The sequence below is a fragment of the Saimiri boliviensis genome, chromosome 17 (assembly GCF_048565385.1).
Source record: "Saimiri boliviensis isolate mSaiBol1 chromosome 17, mSaiBol1.pri, whole genome shotgun sequence".
NCBI lineage: Eukaryota > Metazoa > Chordata > Mammalia > Primates > Cebidae > Saimiri > Saimiri boliviensis.
The window spans coordinates 18675686-18701654 of record NC_133465.1 but is presented as its reverse complement, the minus strand read 5'-3'; the positions used below and the strand labels follow the sequence as shown (position 1 = coordinate 18701654).

The following is a 25969-nucleotide window of genomic DNA, read 5'->3' as shown; positions in this document are numbered from 1 at the left end:
CATACACTGCTGGTAGGAATGCAAAATAGTGCAGCTGCTGTGGGAGACAGTTTGGCAGTTCCTCATAAAGTTAAATATAGCATTACCGTATGACCTAGCAATTTCACTCCTAGGTATATGTCCATAGTAATTGAAAGCAGGAACTCAGATATACCCATGCTTACAGCAGCATTATTCACAATAGCTAAAAAATGGAAGCAATCCACATGTCCATTAAATAATGAATGGATAAATAAAACGTTGTATATACCTACAATGGAAAATTAATTAGCAATAAAAAAGAAGTTCTGATACATGCTACAACACGCATGAACCTTCAAAGGATTATGCTAAGTGAAAAGAGCCAGAGGCAAGGGCCACATTTTGTAGGATTCCATTTATATAAAATAGCCACAAGAGGCAAAGGTATACATACAAAAGAGACAGACTAGTGGATGCCCAGGGCTCAGGGGATGAGGAGTCGGGGGCAATGGCTAAGGGGTATGAAGTTTCCTCTTGTGGTGATGAAAATGTTCTAAAATGGATAGTTACACAACTCTGTTAATATACTAAAGACCACTGACTTGTACACTTAATTTTTTCTTTTTTGAGACAGTCTCGCTGTGTTACCTAGGCTGGAGTGCAGTGGCACGATCCCAGCTCACTGCAACCTCTGCCTCCAGGTTCAAGCGATTCTCCTGCCTCAGCCTCTTGAGTAGCTGGGACTACAGGCATGCGCCACCATGCCCAGCTCATTTTTGCATTTTTGGTAGAGATGAGGTTTCACCATGTTGGACAAGCTGGTCTCAATAGCCTAACCTCAAGTGATCCACCTGCCTCGGCCTCCCAAAGTGCTGGAATTACAGGTGTTAGTCACCATGCCTAGATGACTTGTACACTTTAAATGAATAATGTATAGTATTCAAATAATATCTCGGTAAAGCCATTATTTTATTTTTTTTGCGATGGAGTCTCCCTCTGTTGCCAGGCTGGAGTGCAGTGGTGTGATCTCAGCTCACTGCAGTCTCCGCTTCCCAGGCTAACACAATTCTCCTGCCTCGGCCTCCCAGGTAGCTGGGATTACAGGTGTTTGCCACCACACCCAGCTAATTTTTGTGTTTTCAGTAAAGACAGGGTTTCACCATGTTGGCCAGGATGGTCTTGATCTCTTGACCTCATGATCCGCCTACCTTGGCCTCCCAAAGTGCTGGGATTACAGGCATGAGCCACTGCGCCCGGCCAATTTTTTTTTTTTTTTTTGAGATGGAGTCTCACTCTGTCGCCCAGACTGGAGTACAGTGGTGCAATCTCAGCTCACTGCAACCTCTACCTCCCAGGTTCAAGCAATTCTGCTGCCTCAGCCTCCTAAGTAGATGGGACTATAGGTGCGTGCCACCACTCCCGGCTAATTTTTGTATTTTTAGTAGAGATGGGGTTTCACCATGTTGGCCAGGGGGTCTCAAACACCTGACCTCGTGATTCGCCCACCTCAGCCTCCCAAAGTGCTGAGATTACAGGCATGAGCCACTGCACCCAGCCCGAAGCTGTTATTTTTAAAAAGGATTGTAAAAAGTTTTACAAACTCACATGAAAACAATTACTGAAAGCCTAAAAATCATGGTTGCAGGGCTGGCATTTATTGCAAATGTAATTTTGTTACCACTGAACAAAGAGTCTAGGATAGGATCACTTCACATACACCAAAGTGTGAAATACTGGAAAGGAAAGACAAAATTTTTACCTTCAGAGAGGAAATCAGGCATTTAATCATATGGTTTGCCCTCTGGGGATAGCAAGGTGCTTAAAAAGCAGCAAGGAAGGCTGGGCGTTGTGGCTTACCCCTGTAATCCCAGCACTTTGGGAGGCTGAGGCAGGCAGATCACCTGAGGTCAGGAGTTCGAGACCAGCCTGGCCAACATGGTGAAACCCCGTATCTACCAAAAACCCAAAAAAACTAGCCAGGTGTGGTGGTAGGCACCTGTAATCCCAGCTACTCAGCTACTCGGGAGGCTGAGGCAGGAGAATCGCTTGAACCCAGGAGGTGGAGGTTGCAATGAGCTGAGATTGTGCCACTGCACTGCAGCCTGGGCAATAGAGGGCGACCGTCTCAAAAAAAGAAAAAGGCAGCAAGGAGGCAGGAGAATCCCCCACAAGGTGGCAAAAGTTAGCACTGAGGCAGAGTTCAGTCCTTTACCGTGGGTGATGCCCTGGCTGGGACTGTCCTCTCACAGGCCTCCAGGTCACAAGCCTGAAATCAAGTGTATGTCAGACCAACTCTAAGGAATGCAGCCACAACATTTAAAAGGCTGCTGACAGCAAACTTCACGTTTTAGTTACTAATTCAATTTTCAAGGATTAAATAAAAGCCAGCGAGATTGAGATAAACATTGCCAAAAATACAGTATTGCTTAAAAGTGCTTAGAAATGAGTTCTTTCACCCATACTTCATTTTCATCTCATTTACTCTGCTCTGTGGATAGGGATAAGGCCCTATTGTGAGCAACTGAGATCACTTAAATAAGCTCTCAGCACAGGAGAATCACTCGAACCCAGGAGGCAGAGGTGGCAGTGAGCTGAGATAATGCCATTGCACTCCAGCCTGGGCAATAAGATCAAAACCCAAACTAAAAAAAATAAAATAAAATAAAATTTTTAAAAAGCTCTCAGCATCCAAATAAAGCACAGAATCTATACAGAGACAGTCTAATATACTGCTTTTGGGTTTGAAGAGCCAAGGGACAGCCAGCAGGGTGGAAGCCCTCCCCATGGCCTCTGTGCTCTGGGGTCCTCACCATTCTGAACTCCTATGGTAGTAGTAGCCCTCTATGGAGGCTGCTGACTTCTGAAAGCAGATGTAGTAGAACCCGGCAAAAGAAGCACCACTGATGTCTTTGATCGTGTGGTCTGGGACCAGAAACTGTTCCTGCACACAGATGAAGAGGATCAGTAACAGACAGCATTCTCTGACCACCCAGGGGGCCTCCCTGTTAAGCATCAGGGGGTTCTAAGGACCACTTGAGAAAAATATAGGACTTCATAGTCTAACCTATACTTGCTAGATGATGGCAGGCCCTTGGGGTCTCAACTAGACTCCTGAAAAGCGTAGATGTGCTCCTTGAGTATTCTACATACTAAAGCGGCAAACTGTCTTGAGCTCATTAGGATCAGCAGTTCAGAGAGGGTACCATGGCCAAAACATCTAATACATAAATCAATACCTACTTACCTGCCTGTCTGCCAGCCTCTCTATCTTTCAGAGACCAAAGACAACCAACCTGGAAGAGTTAAGTTTCTGCTCCAGTTCCCAGGATCTACTGCCAGATGCTTAATAACATCTACAACAGTGAGTTGCTTCTCTAGATCTGTAGACCATTCTGAGTGCAGAGCAGTTGCTGGTAGTTCCTGTGACACCCCCTCCAAGAACTTGACGCCTTGTCAAAAGCAGTCAGAACAGTACAGTTCTTGACCAGGCACCTTTGGAGAGAGGCAAGCTTGCCACCTCTGCTGGAGCTGAAAGCCGGAAACCCAGGTCCTGGCACCCACTTTTCCTAAGAGGTGAGCTAAGAAGCTCCAGGGCCTCAGGTGGTCTACTAAAGGCCCACAGATGAGCCACCCTGAGACATTCTTTGGAGGCAAAACAACTCCATTTTTTTTTGTTTGTTTTTGAGATGGAGTTTTGCTCCTATTGCCCAGGTTAGAGTGCAAGGGGGTGATCTCGGCTCGCTGCAACCTCCGCCTCCCAGTTCAAGCGATTCTCCTGCCTCAGCCTTCCAAGTAACTGGGATTACAGGCACCTGCCAACACGCCCAGCTAATTTTGTATTTTTAGTAGAGATGGGGTTTCTCCATGTTGGTCAGGCTGGTCTCGAACTCCCAACCTCAGGTGATCTGCCCACCTTGGCCTCCCAAAATGCAGGGATTACAGGTGTGAGCCACTGAGCCCAGCCTTCTATTGCTTTTTAAACATTTAAGACACTCTTCCATTCCTTATTCAACTTCTAAAATTGTGGCTTTTAAAATTAATTTTAAAATTCAGGTGGGGTATAATGGCTCATGCCTATAATCCTGGTACTTTGGGAGGCTGAAGTGTGTGGATCACCTGAGGTCAGGAGTTCAAGACCAGCCTAGCCAACATGGTGAAGCCTCGTCTCTACTAAAGATTACAAAAATTAGCCAGGCATGGTGGTATGCAGCTGTAGTTCCAGCTACTCAGGAGGCTGAGGCAGAAGAATCGCTTGAACCCGGGAGATGGAGGTTGCAGTGAGCTGAGATTGTGCCACTGCACTCCAGCCTGGGAAACAGAGTGAGACTGTCTCAAAAAAATAAATAAAATTAATAAAAAAATAAAATTCAAACAAGAAACTTCCTTTTTTTTTTTTTTTTTTTTTTTTTTTTTTTTTTTTTTTTAAGACGGAGTTTTGCTCTTGTTACCCAGGCTGGAGTGCAATGGCGCGATCTCGGCTCACCGCAACCTCCGCCTCCTGGGTTCAGGCAATTCTCCTGCCTCAGCCTCCTGAGTAGCTGGGATTACAGGCACGCGCCACCATGCCCAGTTGATTTTTTGTATTTTTTTTAGTAGAGATGGGGTTTCACCATGTTGACCAGGATGGTCTCGATCTCTTGACCTCGTGATCCACCCGCCTCGGCCTCCCAAAGTGCTGGGATTACAGGCTTGAGCCACCGCGCCCGGCCTTTTTTTTTTTTTTTTTTTTTTTTTTTTTTTTTTTTTTTGAGACAGATTTTCGCTCTTGTTGCCCAGGCTGGAGTGCAATGGCGCGATCTCGGCTCACTGCAACCTCTGCCTCCTGGGTTCAGGCAATTCTCCTGTCTCAGCCTCCTGAGTAGCTGGGATTGCAGGCATGCGCCACCATGCCCAGCTAACTTTTTGTGTTTTTAGTAGAGACGGGGTTTCACCATGTTGACCAGGATGGTCTTGATCTCTTGACCTCGTGATCCACCTGCCTCGGCCTCCCAAAGTGCTGGGATTACAGGCTTGAGCCACCGCGCCTGGCCGAAACTTCCTTTAACAGGTTGTTTAGTTGTCTTATTTCCCACTAGATGGCAAGCTCATGAGCATACAGCTCCCCATTTACTCTCTGCATCTGGCAACCTACGGAAAGAGTGGTGATTCCTACTTCTTTTTTTTTTGCTTTGTGAGACGTAGTCTTGCTCTGTCACCCAGGTTGGAGTACAGTGGCGCTATCTCACGGCAACCTCCAACTCCTGGGTTCAAGCGATTCTCCTGCCTCAGCCTCCCGAGTAGCTGGGATTACAGGTGTGCACCACCACACCTGACTAATTTTTGTATTTTTAGTAGAGACGGGGTTTCACCATATTGGCCAGGCTGGTCTCAAACTCCAGACCTCAGGTGATCTGCCTGCCTCAGTCTCCCAAAGTGTTGGGATTACAGGCATGAGCCACCATGCCCGGCAATCCCCACTTCTTAAAGTGGTTAGGTATGCAAGGTAAAGACCAGGAAAGGCAACTCAAAATGATTCATCTTTATGAAAGCTGGCAAAATTCTGGCCAAGCACAGTGGTTCATGCCTGTAATCCCAGCACTTTGGGAGGCCAAAGTAGGTGGATCATAAGGTCAGGAGTCTGAGATCAGCCTGGCTAAGACGGTGAAACCCCATCTCTATTAAAAATACAAAAATTAGCCAGGGGTGGTGACGGGCAGCCTATAATGCTATTTGGGAGGCTGAGGCAGAAGAAACCCGGGAGGTGGCGGTTACAGTGAGCCGAGATTGTGTCACTGCACTCTAGCCTGAGCCACAGAGCAAGACTCCAACTCAAAAAAAAAAAAAAAAGAAACCTGGCAAGATTTCAAGATAAAACAACTTTTTTCCTACAGACTGGGGACTAGGGATTAGAGGTGGGTGTATGTTCTCAAAGTTATTTAACAAACTGGTTTCCTGATTTTGCTATTCTGGGGCTGTAAATATTGCGTTATCACAGCGAGGAGCACAAATGACCTTGCAGCTAAAAGCCAATCCATCCAGTCAGCCAGGTGGGGCTCTCTGAGGGCTGCTGAGTAAAAAACTCACGTTCCATTTCTAGTCCCTCATTTCCTGAGCTGGAGGGAAGTAGAGGAGGTAAGACTTTCCTGAGCTCTGGGAAATGGATGTGGTGGAGGAGACCTGGCTTACGCATGGTGTTTAAGCCCATAGGGCGATCCAGGTACAACTGATGACTAAGTTCAAAGAAAGTTTGGCTCTGCCTTGAATCCACAGAATACTTGGAGTTACTCAGCCTGGGAGTTTAACAAGATTCTTGGGTGGGAGAAAAAAAAGGGAGAAGACATGTCAGAGGCAGCCACCTAGGCACGAATCCACTTGCTGCCCACCAACAGCACATTGAGGAGGAGCTGTCTGGGACATCAGCAGTTAACCAGTACATGCCCTGAAACTGTGCCCACTTTTTTTTTTTTTGAGACGGAGTTTCGCTCTTGTTACCCAGGCTGGAGTGCAATGGCGCGATCTCGGCTCACCGCAACCTCCGCCTCCTGGGTTCAAGCAATTCTCCTGCCTCAGCCTCCTGAGTAGCTGGGATTACAGGCAAGCGCCACCATGCCCAGCCACTTTTTTGTGTTTTTAGTAGAGACGGAGTTTCACCCTGTTGACCAGGATGGTCTCGATCTCTCGACCTCGTGATCTACCCGCCTCGGCCTCCCAAAGTGCTGGGATTACAGGCTTGAGCCACCGCGCCCGGCCCTGTGCCCACTTTTTACAGGCGTGCAAAGACCCTGCCATGAAGACCTTGCCATGACAACAAACTGTGACGAGCACTGGACATGGGGAGCCCTTGGTTAGAGTGGATATGTAGGTGCAGTACAGGGCCTGGTGTTCCGGGAGTCTGGAGGGCCACCTGGCGGGACCTTACCTTCCACCTCATGAAGACGTAGTCCCCATTCTTCAGCTCTTCATAATCAAAATCATCTGAGTTAAATGATTTTGCATACTGATAAAAAGCCAGAAACTTGCCCTGAAAGCAGAAAAGAGAGTATGCTAATTGACCGAAAGGAGAGGCTGCTCTCAGAACTATTCTTATGTGCCCAGGTACACTCAACTTTCCAAGGCACGACAGGTGGGGACACGGCTCCCAAAAGGGCAGCTAAGGCCAAATAACAGAAAGGGCCCCATGGTCGCCCCAGTGAATGCAGACTCAACCCTGGGGCAGATACCTGGACTCCAGCTGAGGTCCCACTGCCCTACGCCAGCCTTGTTAATATGGCCAAGGAAAAGGCCAAAGGATGGAAATGGTGAACAGACAGACAAAATAAACAGATGAAAGCTAGGAAAAATTAAAGAGAAGATCTCTACAAGTAAATCCAAAGTAGCAAAAAAAGCCAGGCAGAACAGCTTAGAAACAACTTGTTCAGCCTCAGAGAAGAGGCTTTGTGAAGCTTGTGTCTCTGCATGATCTAGAGGCTTGGGCCAGCTAGCTAAATAGACACTAGAAACACGTGATACCCTTGTCCTTCGATATCTGTGAGGGATTGGTTCCAGGACCCCCATGAATACCAAAATCTGCAGATGCTTAAGTCCCAGATATGAAACAGTGCAGTATTTGCAGATAACCTACACATATCCTCCCCTATACTTTATAGCATCTCTGGATTACTTATAACACCTAATTTGATGTAAATACTAAGTTATGACACTAGTTACTTATAATACTAGTTACTTATAACACCTAATTCAATGTAAATACTAAGTAAGAATAGCGGTTATGCTGTATTTTTCAGGGAAAAATGTCAAGAACAAAAAACATCTATACATGGTCAGTTCAGATGCAATTTTTTTTTTTTCAAATATTTTCAAACTGTAGCTGGTTGACTATACAGAAGCAGAACACAAAGGCTGACTCTATGGTTTATTTACAAGCGGAGATTGGGAATAGGTTATAAAACTGTATCTTATGATCCCATTTTTTTTTTTTAAAAAAGACAAAAAACAAGTATACACTGTTGAGGACGAGGTTAACAGATATTTTAGTTTTAGGTGTTGCCACAGATGATTCCTTTTCCTCCAGCTTTTCTATTTTTTCAAATATTTTTAAATAAGCATATGTTAATTTTTTTTATTGCATTTTAGGTTTTGGGGTACATATGAAGAACATGTAAGATTGTTGCATAGGTACATACATGGCAGCGTGATTTGCTGCCTTCCTCCCCTTCACCTATATCTGGCATTTCTCCCCATGCTATCCCTCCCCAACTCCCCACTCCCTGCTGGCATATGTTAATTTTATAAGAAAACATCTTAAATAAAAAATCAAGATACAGAGATATTAAGTCACAGATTTTGTCACACACCTTTTTTTTAAGACAGAGTTTCACTCTCGTTGCCCAGGCTTGAGTGCAGTGGCACGATCTTGGCTCACTGCAACCTCTGCCTCCCGGGTTCAAGTGGCTCTCCTGCCTCAGCCTCCCAAGTAGCTGGGATTACAGGTACGTGCCACCATGCCTGGCTAACTTTTATATTTTTGGTAGAGATGGGTTTTCACCATGTTGACCAGGCTGGTCTCGAATTCCTGACTTCAGGTGATCCACCTGCCTCGGCCTCCCAAAGTGCTAAGATTATAGACGTTAGCCACCGCGCCCAGCGTCACATAGACATTTTTATCCTATATAGATTGAATATATGGAATCTTGACTTTATAGCATCACCATAATTGCAACTTAAATACCACTCAGGAAAATCTGAGGACACAGTATATCTCTGATTCTAGTTTACAATGAAAAAATGACAGCCTAGGTTAAGTGTATTAAACATTGTAAGTCCCAGACTAACCCAGGTGCAGTACAGAGCTCCAGAAGTCCCACATGGGAACCTGGGAGTCCTCTACGAGTGGGGAAAGTTAGGGGAAATGCTGAGTACTACAAAAGCAGCCACAAACTGTTGGAGGAGGAAGCACTCCAGACTCAGCTCCCTTGTTCAGCCACACTTCACATGCCAGTACCAAGGGTGGTTGCCTTAGTTCCTCTCTCACCCAAGATGTTTCAATCCACTCTAGCAGAGTCTGCAGACCCAGATACCTTCCAATGTTCTAATGGAAGTCAATGGGAAAATAAGACGTGGTTTCCAATTATTTAATTTGTAGTCAACCTAGCCTAAAACTGAGTGTCACTGGGCCTCAAAGACTTTGCTTTTTGCAGGACCAATATGAAATGGACAACAGAGTTGAATGGGAGAGAGGCTATGGTTTACTACAAGGAAGAACCTTTTACTCTGGGGCTGTCCAGGAGAGGAAGAAGCCATCTCGTGAGGCAGCAAGCCATGCCGGAAGAGCCTAGCCCTGGGCAGGGGTGGGCACAGATGGTACCAGGGAGCCCTTCCAACTCCACCTGCTGGTGCCCAGCACCTTCATACACCACTTGGACTCTCCCAACCTTCTGGATGCTCAGGTCTTGTGCATTCTCTTGCGTCCCAGAGAGACACAAATGACTGTCTAGCTTTTAGTGTTCATTTGCTACAACAGTCAAAATGTATAGCTTTCAAAAAATGCTTTAAAAAGCTCAAGTTTAAATTTAAATTTAACTTAAACTCAGCATTTGATAGATCTCCTCTTCTTTTTTTTTTTTTTTTTTTGAGAGGAGTTTCGCTCTTGTTACCCAGGCTGGAGTGCAATGGCACGATCTTGGCTCACCGCAACCTCCGCCTCCTGGGTTCAAGCAATTCTCCTGCCTCAGCCTCCTGAGTAGCTGGGATTACAGGCAAGCGCCACCATGCCCAGCTACTTTTTTGTATTTTTAGTAGAGACGGGGTTTCACCATGTTGACCAGGATGGTCTCGATCTCTCGACCTCGTGATTCACCCGCCTCGGCCTCCGAAAGTGCTGGGATTACAGACTTAAGCCACCGCGCCCGGCCCTAGATCTCCTCTTCTAACTCAAGTGAAAAACAGCTTGGGGCTGGGCCTGGTGGCTCATGCCTATAATCCCAGCACTTTGGGAGGCCAAGGTGGGTGGATTACTTGAGGCCAGGAGTTCGAGACCAGCCTGGCCAACGTGGCGAAACACTCTCTCTACTAAAAATATAAAAATTAGCCAGATACTGTGGCGCATACCTGTAATCCCAGGTATTTAAGAGACTGAGAGATGAGAATCACTTGAACCTGGGAGGTGGGGGTTGCAGTGAGCTGAGATTGCATCACTGTACGCCAGCCTGAGTGACACAGTGAGACTCTGTCTCAAAACAAAACAAAACAAAATAAAACCACCCCAAAAAAGAAAAACCAAAAAAACAGGTTGGGTGCAGTGGCTCACACCTATAATCCAAGCACTTTGGGAGGCCAAGGCAGGAGGATTACTTGAGGTCAGGAATTCAAGACCAGCCTGGGTAACACAGTGAGACCTTGTCTCTGCAAAACTAAAAGAAAATGAGCTAGGTGTGGTGGCCCATGCCTGTAGTTCTAGCTCCTCAGGGGCTGAGGTGGGAAGATTACTTGAGCCCAGGAGGTTGAGGCTGAAGTGAGCTATAATCATACCACTGCACTCCAGCATGGGTAGCAGAGTAGGACCCCAACTCTAAAAAAATTTTTTTTAAATAAAATAAAAAAATAAAAAACACTAATAAACAAAGCAACTGATCTCTAGTGAGGTGAACTCAAGACAAGGGTCTACAAGAGTTCTCTCCACAGACTGCTGTGCCAGAACCAGGGGAGATTTTAGACAGCCAGGTGTGAGAGGCAACGGGAAGAACAAGTTCTTAGAATCTTCACTACTGACACAGCATCTCTGGTTGGTTTATGGAGGGTAAACACACTGAACTTCTTCAGTGTTAAACAAAAATTCATCATCACCATGGTCAACTAAGCAAAAGACGATTAGACGGGTTGAGAAACTGATTTTTGAAGATGTGGTACTTAAATGACAACCAATGAAAAGACCCTGGGACACTAACTCTGAGTTGTCTTAAAGCATTCACTACTGCTGAATGAGAATGCTCTATACCTGACAGTTAAAGGAGTGGGGGCGGCCAGGATTTACAGTGGTGTACTTAAGACAGGACTATACTTGTCTGTCAGGAGCCAGGATAAAAAGAAACGATAGAGCTCTGCCCTGATAAGCCAGCAGGAGGGCAGATTTCCAGACCATCGCCTCCATCTCACCTCATGCCAGCCCCAAAGTTGGAGGTCATTGTCAGATGTTTCACAGGGCTTTCCCCAAGCAGAGGTGATTTGAAAGGAACAGTGGACAGAAGAAGGGCAAACAGGTGGGAAGGACAGGGGGACACTGCTAAGATTCTGATAGCCAAGCAAAGTTCTGGCTGGAACTCTGGGGTTGCTATCATCAGACAACCATTTGCTATTTCAGCAGCAGGTCAGATCCTATTTAAACTCTCCTCATAAGGAAGATGGAACAACTGACGTTTGTGTGCAGCACAGCCTTTCACTTGGCTGCAAAGCCCAATAATGCACAACAAGGGACGAGGTCTGTGGCTCCCAGAATTTCTTCAGTTCTCTAGCAGTCCCTGGAAGACCCAGCGCAGATCAGATTTACTCACCCAGTGTTTCCGATCAACATCTTCATCTGCATCCCACTTGCGAGTTAAGAAAGGGTGTTTTTTGCTGATTATTTCTCCTTCGAAGAAGGTCGTAAGGGTTGGATACTCCTATGGTAAAAACCCAAATGTCAAAACAAGATGTTGACTGAGAGTTTTTAATCTTTTTACAAAAGAAGAATCAACTTTGCTTTAACTTCTTTCCAGTACCTTGACATTGCTACCTGATAATCCAAACCAGAGTTAGATCCAGCCAGTTTGCCAACAGGCTGTGGCAATGGACCTGAATCTAAATCACCCAGAGAATGAAGGGTTTCCTGGATTTTGCCAACAGTGGACAGCCCTTCTTTGACTTCACTTGTTAATGCTGGTCTCTTAGAAAAGAATTTGGATGTTTCCACAAGTAAATTTGGAATATTCTAGTGTACAAAGCAAATCATAACTTGGTAGATTTTACTTTCCAAGGTTAGACACAAAGAGACTCCAAAATCACTCTGTTTCCTGCTAGTATTCCCTCAAGCCACTAGTTCTCCAACAGACTCATTCATTTGTCTGTTTTACACCAATTCTCCAAGGTTCCAGGGGTGGATTTTGGGGTAGAATACTTTTTTTTTTTTTTTTTTTTTTTTTTGAGATGGACTCTCCCTCTGTCGCCCAGCCTGGAGTGCAGTGGCACAATCTTGGCTCACTGCAACCTCCCTCCCACCCCCTTCCACCCCCAGGTGCAAGTGACTCTCCTGCTTCAGTCTCCTGAATAGCTGGGATTACGTGGCCGCCACCACGCCCAGCTAATTTTTGTATTTTTAGTAGAGACAGGGTTTTGTCATGTTGGCCAGGCTGGTCTTGAACTCCTGACCTCAGGTGATCCACCCACCCTGGCCTCCCAAAGTGCTAGGATTACAGCTCTGAGCCACCACACCTGGCCTAGAATACCTTTTATAAAAAAAATTTTAAATACTTTTTTTCAGTGTTCTATATGTTCAGAGAAACTTCTAGTAGCAACCTACAGAAATGGTCCCTGTAGGTACAGTCTTAGAATACTTTGATATATAGGAATACATTTAATTCTGTCATATGAATTAAGAACAATTTATCTGAGAAAAAATGTAAATTACATCCAAATGTAAAATCACAACCATTAAAAAACACACTGTTGAAAACAGAAGCAAGAAGCCAGGAGCAGGCTTGGGCGCTTTGTTAATTGCTCTTTGTTCATGCATTATTAAGTAGCCACCAATGACCTTTACAAAGATTAATAAGACAAAAAGTTAACACAGTAAAAAGTCTACCATTACTCTGCATTTGTTTTTTGTTTTTGTTTTTTTTTTTTTGAGACGGAGTTTCGCTCTTGTTACCCAGGCTAGAGTGCAATGGTGCGATCTCGGCTCACCGCAACCTCTGCCTCCTGGGTTCAGGCAATTCTCCTGCCTCAGCCTCCTGAGTAGCTGGGATTACAGGCACGCGCAACCATGCCCAGCTAATTTTCGTATTTTTAGTAGAGACGGGGTTTCACCATGTTGACCAGGATAGTCTCGATCTCTTGACCTCGTGATCCACCCTGCTCGGCCTCCCAAAATGCTGGGATTACAGGCTTGAGCCACCGTGCCCGGCCCATTACTCTGCATTTGTAAAAAGCAACCAATCACCCACCCCTCAGCTTACCTTGCCAAGGCCCTGGTGTCTGCCGGGAGCAGGGTTATGAAAGTCACTGGCCTGGCAAACCACAGATAACAGTCCTAACGTCGAGGACTACAGAGGGCCCATGGTTTTCCTTCAGATTAATGTAAGCCCTTCTTATTCTGCATCAAACACCTCGTTCTGATGGCTTTATCACATCTGCCAACCTAGCCTGGATGTAGTGCAGGACATTCCTGAAAGAGGCTGCCATAGCATAAGCCACTGCTGCAAAGGCTCCCAGGAAACAGAATATTACCACTGTCGCAGGCGACTCAGGAGGCCTGCTTTACGATGACACCATGGAGGTGATCTGTTTCCTTAACAATTAATTTCAAAATATAAATCTAATGCGGACCTAAACCCATAATTCCCCTCTCCTAATACTGTTGCTGAATCCTTCACATAAATATTTAAATACACAGAGTGAAAAAATGAGAGAGGAAAAATTTTCTTAAATGTACAACTAATTTTTAAGGCACAAAAATTTTAAGGTATAACTTAATTATAATGTTTTAGGAAAGACTACTAAAGAAAAAAGTTATAAATAATTCAGCACTTGAATTTGAGATTTTAAACTAGAAGGTATTTATATTATTTTTCTGAGTTTCAAGCTTTAATCTTTTTTCTGAACTTCCTTGAAAAGGATAGAATGAAATGATAAAGAGGTTTTAATACAAGGCCAGTTGTGGTGGCTCACACATAATGCCAGCACTTCGAGGGGGCCAAGGCAGGACGATCACTTGAGCCTAGGAGACCAAGACCAACTTGGGCAATATAGTGAAACTTAGTCTCTATTTTTAAAAAGGGAGCGGTGGGGAGGAGGTCCTAATATGATTAAAACATTTATGGTTTAAATCACTAGTTTTCCTAATGAATAATTCTGCACTGACTTCTTTGTAAACATACTTTAGGAAGTATTATCAGGGTGACTACAGGGTATCCTCAAAATAAAATAAATACCTAATACATGAGATTCAGTGTGCACAGAAGTCACCAAAAAGAATATAAAATATTGTCAGAGCAGGAAGAGAAAATTAAGCACTTTACTACAGCCAAATGGGCGGCAATTTATAGAGCGGGCGAAAAAAGCACGTCAGAAGCAAGGATATTGAGAAACGAGTAAGAGGCAGCAAAAGGAAGAGTAAGGGTCCAGTGGTGGGTCTGGCTGTTGCCAGCCATTTAAGGCCCCCAACTAATCCTCTCACTGATTCCAGGCTCACCCAAAACTGTCTGGTGATGGGTACCACGACTTTCCATGTAGACCTGTCTTCCGGGGGATTAACATCCAATTGGCCAGTAAGTCAACAAGAACTTCCGGAGCACACAGGAATCTCTTTCTGTGACAAAAACTGGCACTTTTGTTTCTGGCAGTTTGGTAGGTGTGACCTGTCTCCCTGGTTCAGCACAAGTCCAGTACAACTTCAGCTAGCGCATCCAACCTTTCCAAACCCAAGTAATCAGTGAGTGGGGGGACCCGCCCATGGCCCCCTCAAGGATAGGCTTTCAGGTACCCCCTGAAAGCTGCTGGATTTCCTGGAAAGATCACCTCTCTTGACTGAAGGATGGCTCAGAAGTGCAAAAGGAATGTTGTTTTATACTTATTCTTTACATTTCTGGAATTTCATTTCTAGAAGGCACGAAAACAAACAAAGCTCTGTTTTACAATATGGTGATTCCTTAAAGAGCTAAAAACAGAACTACCATTCCACCCAGCAATCACATTATTGGGTATATACCCAGAGGAATGTAACTCATTCTACTATAAAGATATATGCATGCAAATGTTCACTATAGCACTATTCACAATAGAAAACATGGATCAACCTATATGCCCATCAGTGACAGACTGGATAAAGAAAATGTGGTACATACGCAACATCGAATACTATGCAGCCATAAAATGGAGTGAGATCAAGTCTTTTGTGTGAACATGGATAGAGCTAGAGGCCATCATCCTTAGCACACTAGTGTGGTATTTGGAACAGAAAACCAAATACTGCACTTATAAGTAGCAGCTAAATGATGAGAACTCATGGACACAAAGAAGGGAACAACAGGCTCAGGCCTGCAATCCCAGCACTTTGGGAGGCCAAGGCAGGCGAATCACCCAAGGTTAAGAGTTCGAGACCAGCCCGGTCAACATGGTAAAAGCCCATGTCTATCAAAAATACAAAAAATTAGCCAGGTGTGGTGGTGCACATCTGTAGTTCCAGCTACCTGGGAGGCTGAGGCAAGAGAATTGTTTGAATCTGGGAGGTAGAGATCGCAGCGGGTGGATATTGCACCACTGCACTCAAGACTGGGCAACAGAGTGAGAGTTCATCTCAAAAAAAGAAGGGAAGAACAGACAATGGGGCCTACATGAGGGTAGAGGGTGGGAGAAGAGAAAGGAGCACAGAAAATAACTATTGAATACTAAGCTTAGTATCTGGGTGACAAAATAATCTGTACAACAAACAGTTATGTTGACAAACTGTGACATAAGTTTACCTATATAACAAACCTGCACATGTATGCCCAAACCTAAAATAAAAATTAAAAAAAAAATTAAAAAAGCTGTGCTTGTTTGTGAATGTGAGGTAGCGAAGAGGCCATTTATCTCTTTTTTTTTTTTTCTGACACAAAGTCTTACTCTGTTGCCCAGGTTGGAGGTCCAGTGGCACGATCTGGGCTCACCACAAACTCCGCCTCCCAGGTCCAGGTGATTCTCCTGCCTCAGCCTACAGAGTAGCTGTGATTACAGGTGCCTGCCACCATGCCCAGCTAATTTTTGTATTTTTAGTAGAGATGGGTTTCTCTATATCGTCCAGGCTAGTCTCAAACTCTTGACCTCAGGTGATCCAGCCACCTCGGCCTCCCAAAGTACTGGGATTACAGGCGTGAGCCACTGCGCCCAGCCTATCTCTACTTTAATAGATACTTTTCCATATTGTATACATGAGGAAGACAACTACTATGACTATAACCCAAATCATAGTTTAATGAAAATAAATTAAAAATTAGATATTTTGCCAGGCACGGTGGCTCATGCCTGTAATTCCAGCACTTTGGGAGGTCAAGGTGGGTGGTTCACCTAAGGTTAGGCATTAGAGACCAGCTAAACACAGTAAAACCCCGTTTCTACTAAAAATACAAAAGTTAGCCAGGTATACTGGCATATGCCTATAATCCCAGCTACTTGGGAGACTGAGGCATGGGAAGTGCTTGAAACCAGGAAGCAGAGGTTGCAGTGAGCTAAGATGGCACCACTGCACTCCAGCCCAGTAAGACTCTTTCTCAAAAACAAAACAAAACAAACAAATATAGGCACAAAATTAATTCAAAGATTCATTGTAGTTTTCTGCATTTTATTAATTATGTACAGCAACCATATACTAGACTTATAATTTTGAAAGTTATCACCTAACTGGCCAGGTGTAGTGGCTCACACCTGTAATCCCAGCACTTTGGGAGGCTGAGGTTGGTGGATTACTTGAGGTCAGGAGTTTGAGATCAGCCTGGCCAACATGGTGAAACACCATCTCTACTAAAAATACAAAAACTAGCTGGGTGTGGTGATACACACCTGTAATTCCGCTATTCAAGAGGCTGAGGCAGGAGAATCCCTTGAACTCGGGAGTCGGAGGTTGCAGTGAGCCAAGATCACACTACTGCACCTTAGCCTGGGCGACTGAGACTCCGTCTCAAAAAAATAAAGTTGTCACAGAGTTGCACAACTTTGTGAATACACTAAAAGCCAATGAACTCTATACTTTAAATGGGTAAAATGTAAGGTATGTGAATATATCTCAATAAAGCTACTAAAAAACATTATTTAAAAAGAATTCTTCGGCCGGGCGCGGTGGCTCAAGCCTGTAATCCCAGCACTTTGGGAGGCCGAGGCGGGCAGATCACGAGGTCAAGAGATCGAGACCATCCTGGTCAACATGGTGAAACCCCGTCTCTACTAAAAATACAAAAAATTAGCTGGGCATGGTGGCACGTGTCTGTAATCCCAGCTACTCAGGAGGCTGAGGCAGGAGAATTGCCTGAACCCAGGAGGCGGAGGTTGCGGTGAGCCGAGATCGCGCCATTGCACTCCAGCCTGGGTAACAAGAGCGAAACTCAGTCTCAAAAAAAAAAAAAAAAAAAAAAAAAAAGAATTCTTCTACATCTAAGGCCTGAGCAGGACTTGCTTTAATAAATAGACCTCTGCAGCAGGATAACGTGGTCTATTTATTGCTCAACCAGGAACAGGCAACTCTGAGGGATAGCAGGGCGAGCGTGTGCTCATCGAGGCCATAACGTCTGCAGAGGTTCTGCTAAGAGTCTAGGGCTCCCCTTGTGTTGGCCCCCAGTGAAGGGCCATTGTCAGTGCTTCCTCCTCAAAGCAGCCTGACTGCTGCTCTCAACTCACAGGGGCTTCCTAAAGAAAGGGCTGCTTGCTTCCAATGGAGAGCTCAATGTCATTAGCATTTCTGTATACTTCTTCAAGATTTCTAATATTTCTATGCAGCTTCTTATCACTCAAATGACTGGTTTTGAAGTCAGTGTTAACATTCCACTGCTAGTTTCCCTATGAAATTCACTGTTTATGTTCTGCACCCAGTTAACTAATGTATTTGACTACCTGAGAGTTAAGCATATTCTGTTTTAGTATCTTTTCTACCACAAACTCAATGTTTAGAAATCCTGTGTTTTGCTATCAATTCTACTTGATTGGATACATTTCTCCAGTTGAAGAAGAGATACCTTTGTCTCAGTAAGAAACTTCATAGGAGATCCTTAATCAGTCAAGCTTCTACTAGAAAAGCAGGAGAACCAGAGAGCCAGAAATTAAGACTGAGGCTTGTCAGGACTTTACAAGAGAATCACATATTAGTATCATATTTGAGCCTGTAATTTTCTCTAACATACTTTCCTCACCGCAGAATGAGTCCACTGATTAGACACAGCATGGATTTTTTTTTTTTCCTGAGACAGTCTCACTCTGTCCCCAGGCTGGAGTGCACGATCTCAGCTCACCGCAACCTCTGCCTCCTGGGTTCAAGCAATTCTCCTGCCTCAGCCTCCCGAATAGCTAGGATTACAGGCATGTGCCACCATGCCCCGGTAATTTTTGTATTTTTAGTAGAGACGGGGTTTCACCATGTTGGCCAGGCTGGCCTCGAACTCACTCCTGACCTCGTGATCTACCTGCCTTGGCCTCCCAAAGTGCTGGGATTAGAGGTGTGAGCCACCACGCCCAAGCTTTTTTTTTTTATTTTCTATTTTTTTGAGACCAAGTTTCGCTCTTGTTGCCCAGGCTGGAGTGCAATGGTGTGATCTTGGCTCACTGCAACCTCTGCCTCCCGGGTTCAAGCGATTCTCCTGCCTCAGCCTCCCAAGTAGCTGGGATTACGTGCACCAGACACCATGCCTGGCTAATTTCAGTTTTGTTTTGTTTTGTTTCTTTGAGACGGAGTTTCACTGTTGTTGCCCAGGCTGGAGTGCAGTGGCATGATCTCAGCTCACCGCAACCTCCATCTCCCAGGTTCAAGTGATTCTCCTGCCTCAGTTTCTTGAGTAGCTGGGATTACAGGCACTGTACCACCATGCCCGGCTAATTTTTTGTACTTTTCGTAGAGATAGGGTTTCACCATGTTGACCAGGCCGGTCTTGAACTCCTGACCTCAGGTGATCCACCCACCTCAGCCTCTGAAAGTGCTGAGATTACAGGTGTGAGCCACCTTCCCCAGCCCCAATTTTTTTTTTTTTTTTAAGAGAGAGGATCTTCCTATGTTGCCCAGGCTAGAGAGCAGTGGCTATTCATAGGCAGGATGATAGCACACTGCTGCCTTGAAATCTTTGCCTCAAGTGATCCTCCAGCCTCAGCCTTCTGAGTAGCTGGGACTACAGGCATGCACCATCATGCCTGGCTAATTTCTAAAAAATTATTTGTAGAGAGAAGGTCTTGCTATTCTGTCCAGGCTGGTCTTGAATTCCTGGCCTCAAGTGATCCCCCTGCTTTGACCTCCCAAAATGTTAGGATTACAGGTGTGAGCCACAGCACCCAGCTTGGAGAAGAAATTTTTAATACACAACTTCACAAGATAAGGACACTGAAAGGGCAGAACAAGAATGTCACCCCAGCTCCTTTCTGCTGCCCCATCCAGCACAGCTCTCCATCCAAATACTGCTGGGTCATCAGGCCATGAGAGCTGACAAAGGCCAGAGGCCCCTGCAACTAGGTGAAGCTTGGCCATTCCCAGCAATCAGAGGGCCAGTCTAGCCACCTGCTTCCGCTTTTATCCTTGCTAATGGGAAAAAAAGTATGCTCCTCCTTGCTTTCTAAAGTCCCAGGAGTTCTGAGGTTTAAAATGTTGGTTCGGAGAAAGGAAAATACTCTCCCCTAACACAGCAGGTACTTCTGTTGGAAACTGGATGGCCACTTTCCTTTTTTTTTTTTTTTTGAGACAGAGTTTCACTGTCACCCAGGCTGAAGTGCAGTGGCACAATCTCAGCTCACTGCAACCTCCCTTTTTTTTTTGAGACAGGGTCTTGCTCTGTTGCCCAGGCTGGAGGGCAGTGGTATGATCTCGGCTCACTGGAACTTCTGCCTCTCGGGTTCATGTGATTTTCTGTGCCTCAGCCTCCCAAGTAGCTGAACTACAGGTGCATGCCACCATGCCTGACTAATTTTTTTTTTTGTATTTCTAGTAGAGATGGGGTTTCACCATGTTGGCCAGGCTGGTCTGACCTCAAGTGATCTGCTTGCCTTGGCTTCACAAAGTGTTGGGATTACAGGTGTGAGCCACTGTGCCCAGCCAGTAACTTTTCATCATTCCAATGAACTAAGAGGTTTAAAGAACTTAAAACCTCGTTGTTGTTTTTTTTTAATAGGACTGATGCTTATTTAACAGAAACTGTTAAATCTATTATGAGGGTGGTAGCTATAATCTTATTATTTTTCCCCCAAAAAGGGTTACAAGGAAAATCAATAGTGTTGGTTGTGACAATTGTGACTCACTTAACAACTTTTCTTTAAAAGATTTGTGAATCTGTACACTTCTCAACAGGACACACTGAAATTGCTTGCTTTATGTTCCCTACACTAGCAGTGCTCAGAAATAGTCTGCTTAAATTAGGCCTCAAGGAGTTGAGACCGCCTGCCCTTAACCCCAACAAGCCTGCAGAACATACCATGGACTTTCTAGCGCTAGTTCATGTGAGCGCTTACCTCAGTAAGGCCTTTAATCTTCAAGTACCCACAAAGGTAAGAGTTCCCTGTGTCCACGTGCTGGAAAGAAAGGATACACAGCCTGTTACAAATAGATGAACTTACTAGGGGACATGCAGGGGGTACTCTGGAAATCCTGAGGCCAGACAGGTGGTCAGTGAACACCCAGCGCAGCCCAAGGCTCACCCAGCCTCTAGGATCTTGGTAAGTTCTCACAACACATGTGCCTGTTCTGCCAAAGCAACTTGATCCCAAGACCCTCTCAACTTCCTTCAGCTGAATATCTTGAGATTGAAGTGCCTTTCTGGAATGAGGGCCCCACTCAAATTCATTTTCTATGCTATCTTCAACACACGTCTCTCAATTATCTAGAGACCTTGAGCACTGCTGGGCACAGGGTCTCTGTCTCTGCCTGTACATGTGCTATCATCCCTAACCCTAGGCTTGACTTTCTTTCTAATGTTTTTCTAGCCTTTTTCTATGTCTATGTTGCCCAATCATTGGTCTAGGAGGTCTGCTCCTCCTCTGGTTTTTGTATTAAACATCATCCTGCATTATCTCTTCATGAAATGGGCAGACTGTTCAGAAATGGTATCTCATAAAGACTTACGTGGTATAAACTTCAGTTATGAACCAAAATGCCAACCAAACATCTGACTATATTGTGAATGTCCACTCTGTGCATTTTATATATGGATGCTGTGTTTCTTAATGAAAAGAGTCAGCAGCCTAAAATAAATAGAAATAACAGGCATAGCAGACTCTGAGGTTTGGCAGTCACCAATTACTGGTTGCTGAGACACTGCCGGATGCCTACCCAACAACCAATTTCCTCCTTTTTCATGCTGGCAGGGATTAGTTTTTGCTCTGGTACCTACCTACAACATAAAACTTGGTCAACCTGATGGATCTAAGGCAAACAGGTGTCCCCATCCCCTCGTAAGTCATGTATTTAGGGGTGAGTGACCCATTTCTGGTCCATCAGATGTGTAAGTCTCCCAAGTGCATCTGCGAACAATCCCTGGCTTTTGAAGAGGCACATGAGGAAGAAATGGCTTTTTCGTCCCTGGTGGTGACAGTATCTGCATGCAGTATCTAGTCCTGGGGCTGACATCTAGAGAACAGGGGAGAAATAGGCCAGGAAATGCTGAGGGTGGTAGTACAGAAAGATGGGAGAAACTAGGCCCATCATAGGCCTCTGAATTAACCAACCTGAAGCCACGTCACCTCAAAACTCCTCCTGATGTGAGATTTCACCCAAATCTATATAGACTCATTCTGAATAGGGAGTTTCAGATTTCATGACAATTGGATTCACTTACAAAGTAAACCCTTGAATTAAAGCAAACCAAGGACAAGGGTACCTGCAGCACACTGAGATTTTAATGTTAAGTGAGGTCTTATTTCAAGAAATTAGAATTTATCAGATTTGGGAACTCGACTACTTCCAGTTATACCATAAATCAAATACTAAGCCATGCTTAAAAACTGCAATGAACTTAGTCAACCAGATGATGTCAGCACCAAAGCAAATGAACTTCAGTGAAGCCAAAGTGCCTTCACAGTTTGGTGCTGGGGACAAAGGTATTCCCTGTGAAAACTGCCAAAGCATTTTAAATATCCTCATCTGCTGACCTTGGCATTGGACATTATCTAAAACAGCTGATCCACACTAACATGGTTCAGCACAGAGCTTTTATTAAAGGACACATAATTTTAACCTGAGTCTTTAAATTTCATGTATGCAATTCTCATTGAATTCAATATAGTTTGGGGTTTCACAGCAGCTGGAAAGGGTATCAGGTGGCAAGGATACTTGCTAATAAGATTAAAAATTGAAATGTAAATTGACTAACATTTTGCATGGATTATCACATGCTCAAGAATCAGAATTTCAGCTTGGCCTCCATTCAACCAAGTGTCTCTCTATTTCTGCCCAAATTGATCTTGATAATAATGGTTGGTGAACTCAAAGACATCACAACGCATACAGCTTTTGCCAAACAGCAGGCCAGCATCTCAAGAAAGATAACGGGGCACGTGTTTGGCAAGAAGGTCTCAGAGCACAGCTGTGTCCAACGGCTGATCTTTTAAATATTCCTTTCACAGTGACCAAGTCTCTCTTCTACTGCTGGCTTCTTAGATGGCAGAGGAGGAAAGAGGAGTCACAGTAAGTGGGGGGTGCACGGGACATCCCAGTCAGAAACTCACAAATGTTTGAACTCTTTAGACTAGAATCTCAAAAAAGTGCTCCAAAAAAGACACATGAAAAGATGCACAACACCACAGTCATTATAGAAATTCAAATCAAGACTACAATGAGACACCACTTCAAACACACTAGGATGGCTATAATAAAAAGATGAACAGTGAGTGTTAGTGAGGATGTGGAGAAACTGGAACTTTCACCCACTGCTGGTTGAAATGTAAAACAGTCCAGGGGCAGTTCCTCAAAATGTTAAAACAGAGTTACCATATGACCCAGCAATTTCACTCCTAGGTAGTTATCTACCAAAAAAAAAAAAAAAAACTTGTACATAAATGTTTATAGCAGTATTATTCATAGCAGCCAGAGTGGAAGACCCAAATATCCATCAACTGATCACTAAACAAAATGCTGTATATATTCAATGGGCAATTGTTACAATGAACAATGCAACAATAAAATGCAATGTAAGTACTGCTATGTATAATGAATGATATGGATGAAACCTGACGACATTATGCTAAGTGAAAAAAGCCAATCTCAAAGGGACATACACTGTATGATTATATAAAATGTCCAGAATACACAAATAAAAAAATAGATGAGGAGTTCCCTAGGATTGAAGCAGGGGGTTATGGCTAAGGGGTACAAGGTTTCTTTTTGGGGTGATGAAAGGGTTCTAAAATTAGGTTGTGGTGGTGGTTAAACAACTGTGAATATACTAAAAACTACTGAATTGTACACCTTAAATAAATGAATTGTATCTAAATAAAGAAAAAGGGAGGGAGGGAAGAAGGAAGGAAAGAAGGAAGGAAGGAAGGAGAGTTGTAAAAGGAGAGTTGTATTTTATGTCTAAGAAGGCTGTGACTGAGAAACTTGTCCTGGCTGAAAAACCAGCTGACGGGGTAATTCACACGTCACTGACTAGTCGTGATGAGGACCAAGCAGCTCACCAATCCAGATGTAGGGCAGCATTCCTTGGCATGACCACCCACCCACCAGCAGACTTCCTACTCGAGTGGCTCCCAGCCATCTGCCAGGTTTCTGCTCTGAGCTGCCTGAGACCTATTAGCCCTGTCCCAACTCAATCACCGCTTCCACTGGTTCACGATTCTACTTCTGACAGGAGCTCGGAAGTGACACCCAAATGACAGAAGGGAGCAGCAGTTGCTGCAGTGGTCAAAGCAGACTCCCCTTGGACACCTGGCTACCCTGACAACTGTCCCCTGCTACATCAGAAACCATCAAACTCAACAATGGGGACAAACCCAACACCATCCCAAACATGACCCAGCTGGGTTCTCACCTCCAGAATTCTATGATTGGGTGCAAAACAAACCGAAATGACGCTCATATTTTAAGAAAAAGAGAAGAGGACCACCACATTAGGCACATAGTTATGAAGACAAAAATATTTCAGCCACAATAGTTTTTTCCATTATAATAAAGATTGTGGTTCATGATAGAACTTTACAGACCAAAGACAAAATTAACATGACAATGCTGTTTCAAGTAAGCGGAGAAAACTATGTATTCCCACACAGCAGTATGAGAATGAAAGAGTGATGCGTGCTCTGCAGACAGCAGAAAGAAAAGGCACCCTCATTGTCTTTTGGATGGGAGACCTACTCTTCAGAAGTGAAACTAAGATTTAGAGTTTTAACCCGACAAAAGGCAAGCTTGAGGAACAGATACACTGTACATTTCACCCTCACACCTGGGGGGCAGTATTTCAGCTGGCAAAAAGTGTCAAGCCTGAGAGGAGTGAGGTGTGGGAAAGGCCCAGACAGGCAAACCTGTACTTCCAAGGCTGATCAGGGACTGGCAGCAGGTATTCAGGAATTCAGGTCAAATGCAGGGAGGCTGCTGGACATGAACTAAAAACTGGGTGAGTTAGATTTCCCAGTACATGGGTATCAGAGACTGGGAGGAAGCCCTGTGCCTGTGTAGAGAAAAGTTAAGAACAGGAAAGAGGGTCCCCTGGAACGAGGATCGAGCAAGACGAAGACATGGGGTGGGGAAGTCTGGATAGACGCCAGGAAGATTGGAAGAAGACTGCAAGTGGTCCCAGAGCAGGGCAGGAGGCTTGGGGGTGGAGCAGCTGGAAGGGGCTGGATGCCTGGACCATGAAGAGAAAGAAGCAGCGAGTGGAACAGGGGACCCAGGAGGCAAGATCCCAGCAGACTGTGAGCAGCACTCAGGGAGTGAGTGTCTGGTCTCGAGGTGGGGCCAGGGCCTGACCAATCAGTGGTGCGTGTGGTGCTCCCCCGTCTGGGGGGTCTGATGAAGCCCTCCTAAGATCTCAGTAAGAGGAAGCCCCTAGGGTCTGCGGATTCCTGGGACTGAGGAAGAGGCGGGAGGGCAGGACTCAGCTCTGAGAGAATCTGACATGGGCCCAGACACGGGGAGGGTCCCGAGTCTGGTGAAACCAACGGAGAGTTCTTCAGGGTCTGAAAAGGGCTGGTGGCAGTCCCTGATGTAGGGACGACAGGTCGTGAGGAGGGAGGACCCGGGCCTTCCCCGAGTCATGGGGGGCTTCCGGATCCCAGACCGGCCGGTCACCGGCTTCAAGTCTGGGAGAGTGTTCGGGGTCCGCCAGAAGCGGGTCTTGACGGGCTCCGGGTTCGAGAGGGCAGGTCAGGGCTGGGGCTCGGAGAGTGTGAGGCACAGGCTGGGCAGGTCCCGGGTGGGAAGCGCCGGGTGCAAGAGGCCCCGGCGACGAGGGCCTGCTCCGCGGCTGCGAGCTCGAGGAGCCGAGACGGGCACGGCCCGTGAGCGCCGCGAGGAGGCCCTCGGGCCCCGGCCCGGCCCGGCGCTCACCTGCAGCACCACCTCTACGTCGTACGAGTTCCCCTTGCTCTTCTGGTGGCCGCGGAACTTGGAGCCGCTGTAGAGCAGGCTGGTGGCCACGCCGGGCTGCTGGGTGTTGATGGGCGGCGGCGGGATGAGTGAGGCCGCGGAGGCAGCCGAGGCACCGGCCGGCGGGGGACACTCGGTGCGGACCGGCATCGCGGGGTCCCCCGGAGCCAGGGCTGGGGGGAGTGGGAGAGGAACCGCCGCCGCCGCGCGGGAGCCAAGGAGGGTGGCGGGGAGGGAGAGGCCGGGGCGCGCACGCGCAGGGTGGGGGCGGGAGGGGCGACCACCGGTCCGCTGTCTGCGGACTAAGCGCTCCGGCCGCCACTGGGACCCAGGGACCTGCGAGCAGGGCCTCCCAGTCCTGAGCTGGGTCCCCCTCCCGACTTGCCCTCGCGCACACATACACACACGCAGACACAGACACACACACACACACACACACACACACAGACAGACACACACACACACACACACACACGCGCACGCACACACACCCCGCCCCTTCTGATTGGCTCGAGCGAGCCGGGGGGGGCGGGAACAGGTTCACGC

The 25969-nt window shown here is 45.8% G+C and overlaps 1 protein-coding gene across 2 annotated transcripts in view; it reads right to left on the bottom strand.

Moving 5' to 3' along the window:
- The window catches only part of GID4 (GID complex subunit 4 homolog), a 30010-nt gene extending 4074 nt beyond the window's left edge, over positions 1 to 25936 (bottom strand). Inside the window, exons 1-5 of one of the 2 annotated variants that reach the window (XM_003929308.4) lie at positions 25385 to 25935; positions 20359 to 20418; positions 11487 to 11594; positions 6860 to 6961; positions 2772 to 2902 (exon numbers count right to left, since the gene is read on the bottom strand). In XM_003929308.4, the coding sequence (XP_003929357.2) occupies positions 2772 to 2902; positions 6860 to 6961; positions 11487 to 11594; positions 20359 to 20418; positions 25385 to 25822 (839 nt within the window). In that variant the 5' untranslated portion in view covers positions 25823 to 25935. Of the gene's footprint in view, positions 1 to 2771; positions 2903 to 6859; positions 6962 to 11486; positions 11595 to 20358; positions 20419 to 25384 lie in introns of both variants that reach the window. The other variant, XM_039475755.2, reaches the window with a different exon arrangement.
- Positions 25937 to 25969: the final 33 nt, after the last annotated feature.